General features: G+C 48.7%; 1 protein-coding gene across 1 annotated transcript in view; it reads right to left on the bottom strand.

Annotated features, from left to right (window-relative positions):
• The window catches only part of HECA (hdc homolog, cell cycle regulator), a 45441-nt gene extending 45115 nt beyond the window's left edge, over window positions 1-326 (bottom strand). The window contains exon 1 of the mRNA XM_059400836.1: window positions 2-326. Coding sequence (XP_059256819.1) covers window positions 2-177 — 176 coding nt within the window. The 5' untranslated portion in view covers window positions 178-326. The remainder of the gene's footprint in view (window position 1) is intronic.
• Window positions 327-3386: the final 3060 nt, after the last annotated feature.

The raw sequence follows: 3386 nt of genomic DNA, 5'->3' as shown, positions 1-3386 counted from the left end.
GCCCGGCGCTCCCGCCGCCGCCGCTCCGCAGCCGGCCGCCGCCGCCAGGCCCCCCCCGGCCGCCGCGCCCGCCGCGCCCGCCGCTGCCAGGGCCCCGGCTCCATTTTCCTGCTCGTCCCCGCTGCTGTTGGCGCGCTTGTTTTTGCGGCCGCCTTTGCTGTTTTTGGGGTTGGGCATCTCGCGAGCGTCCAGGTGCCCGGCGTCAGCGAAGGCGACTCCCCGCCGCACGGCCGCTCCCGGGCCGCGCGGAGCGGGCTCCGGGAGGCAGAGAATGGAGGGCGCGGGCCGGCGGCTCCTCCGGCGCCCGTCTAGCCGCGCGGCCCGCGCCGCGCCATCCCGGCCGCCGCGCCCTCTCCGGCTTCCTGGAGCCGGCGCGCGGCCACCCGAGGCTCGCAGCCGCGCGAGCGCCGCGGGCTCGGGACGCGAGCGAGACGCTCCCGAGCCGGAGGGAAAAGGCGGGTCTCCGGCTTGTTTTGATTCGGCTCCGCTGACACGCTCTGGCCCCGCCCACGCCCGTGACGACACTGGGGATTCGGCCTGGCCGCGCCCACCAGGTGACCTCACGGCGGACTGGCCCGCCCGCGTGACGTCACGCTCGCGCTGAGCCGGCCACTTTCGAGTGACGTCATCCCGGCGCCCTCACCGCGGGCTTGCGGAGCTCCCGGGCATCTGCGAAGCGAGCTACGTGAAGTCGCCCCCTAAGCCAATCCGGGAGCGTCTCAAGTAGTTATTCCGTCGCCTCCTGACCTTCATGTGATCAAGTCTTAGAACAATATGGTCCGGAAAAATAGGCGGGTAACTAAAACAAGAAGTGCAAACAAAGGATTTCGGATTAGTAATCCATCAAAACACCTTCCCCTTCAACATCAGTTCTAGGTTCGGTAATTACAGATGCAAGATTGAGTTCCCAGACAATGGAAATGAACAGCACAGTCCCTGAATGAGAACCAGGCACAGTGTGGTGGTGAAAGTAGTTCATACAATCAGGACCCACCATCCAGGGATGAAACTAAACGTTGCCTGTGATCACGAAGCGGGTGAGGGGAATACCCAACCCCCATGGATAGGGCTGAGCTGTCCTGAAAAAGAGATGGCTGCGTTGTGAGCAGGCTAAGGTTAGAACGTGACACCTGTGAAGAGAGGCAAAGACATGAGGGCAGGAGAAAGACCCGTGGGGAGAGTTTTACATGGGCTCGCATTTCTGCAACTTTATTGTCTTTTCACAGACCAGCTCCTTCCCAAACCTCAGGTCCCAAATCAAGCGCATTTCCTTCAGGATATTATAACAGAAACACCTTCCCGGAGGAACTATCAGAAGTATCACTGTTTGTTTGTTTCATCCATCTCTCTTTAAGTTGTCAATGTACATGTTTACTTCTTTCCTATTCATCTCCTTCTTACTCACATGAAGCTCCACAGGTAGTAGATTTTATCAGTCTTGGGCACCACAGGGAACAACAGCTAGTTTGTATTTGTTGAGTGTATAAATTAGATTCTTTTTTCATGAACTATAAAGGAAAAAGTATTTTAGCTGACAATTTACAGTTTTCCCCCTCCTATAGTGTAATCTTTTTTAATTAACCCAGCTCTCCAGTAAAGGCTTGGTGAGAGACAGGCAGGGAAGCACAAGGAAGAGAACCCTCCCCGTGCTTCTCACCTAATGGAGGGATTCTGACTGGGAACAGAGCCCATAGCAGAGCTTGGAGCTACAAGGAGGAATGGTGGATACTTAGGAGCAATTGCTGGTTAGACTTTTCAGCAAGAAAATGATGAACCATTTAATTCCCTAGTGTATATTGATGGTTACATTAGATAGATATTTCGTTCCTATATTTTTACATCTATTTCTACCCTAACCTGACTTCCTCTAAGCACTAGAAGAGCAGGGATTGAGTCTATCTTTCTACCTAACTCTTCAGAATCTAACAGAAAGCCTGACCCACAGAAAGCAGTCAGTACAAATCTGTTGAATGGAGGAGCCTACATTCTTCTGGCTATATTTTTCTGAACCTTGAAGTCTCAACTAAATCATCAGTTATCTAGGAAGTCTCCTCTGAGAGCCCAAAGCTAGATTTGCCCCCTGTGCTCCTGGTATCTTCCCCACCAAAACAGCTTGCACAGAAAGGTATTGAAAATGCGTTTACTCGTCTGCCGGGGGCCCCACTGTACTACCAGCCCTATTATGGCAGACATTGTGTCTACCTTAGTGATCACTGTATCCTTGGTACTTAACACAGTGCATGGTACACAATAAGTATTTATTAAATGCATGAAAATTACATGAATAAATGAATGGACAAATGCTTTGAAGGTATATGCAGCAGGATTTGATCACCACCTGGACCTGTAAAGTCAAAAAATTCTGAAAACTGAAGGAAATGCTGCCAGTGGTTGATTAAATGGAGACTTCAGGAGGGAAGTGGGAGGAGCTGGGGACAGAGATAATGAGTTAATGTGGCCAGTTCGGAGGGACGTAGGTTAATTTCATTACTAAGGTCCTTCACTGAAGGCGGCTAAGCGATCTCACAGTATTTTGGTGACCTTGACTTTGGCCTTTCTTTTTTTTTTTTTTTTCCTTTTTCTTTTGAGTGGGAAGAATGAAGAAGTTTTATGTTAGAATACAAGAAAATTGAGATAACTATTTTCTTGAATAAGCACATTGCTGTCATGCCATATTGGATCAGAGTAAGTATACATGTACCCTGCAGACAGATATTCACACCAGCTGCCTCCCACCTCTACATAACAGAGACTTAAGAACTGGAAGCTTTCCCACAAAAATATCATAATTGGCTCAAAGCACACAGTCATCCAGCCAGTTGTTGTTCTTGTTTATTGTGTAAGCCACCTCCTTCTCATTCAAACGAAAACAAAATCAAAAGGAGGAAGGAGATGCTGGGCCACTTCTTCCACGCTTAACCTTGCTCATCTATTTTTAGCCTTAGTCAAATTTGATGCAGAGGCAACAGTTGCAATTTTATTCTGAAAAAAAGTACTAAAATGAAGATATTAGGAACAAAATTTTTAAATAAATTTAGTGACTCCATTTCCTACTTCCATACAACATGTGGAATTTCCTTGGAATTCTAGCCCTTTTATCTTTCTCTTTTCACACCATTTCTAAAGGAGAGAGAAAAGGAGAAAGCCTATCTAAAGAGCAAAAGATGGATGGTGACACAAAGCCCTCCCCTCAGATGCTTTTAGAAGGAAATATGAAGAACTCTAGGAAACCATGGGAGCCCCTATGCTCTGTACCTCCACACCTGGCTTCCCTTTTTTAATTTCTCTGATCAACCCATGCACACTGAAATAAATTTTTTTAAAAAGTATACCTATACCCAATGTTTCCTTCCCCCAAAGTTCATCACCCACTCCATACCCAGGTC

This window comes from Mustela nigripes, chromosome 5 (assembly GCF_022355385.1).
Source record: "Mustela nigripes isolate SB6536 chromosome 5, MUSNIG.SB6536, whole genome shotgun sequence".
Classification (NCBI taxonomy): Eukaryota; Metazoa; Chordata; class Mammalia; order Carnivora; family Mustelidae; genus Mustela; species Mustela nigripes.
The sequence above is the reverse complement of the archived record's forward strand: the minus strand, read 5'-3'. Positions and strand labels throughout refer to the sequence as shown.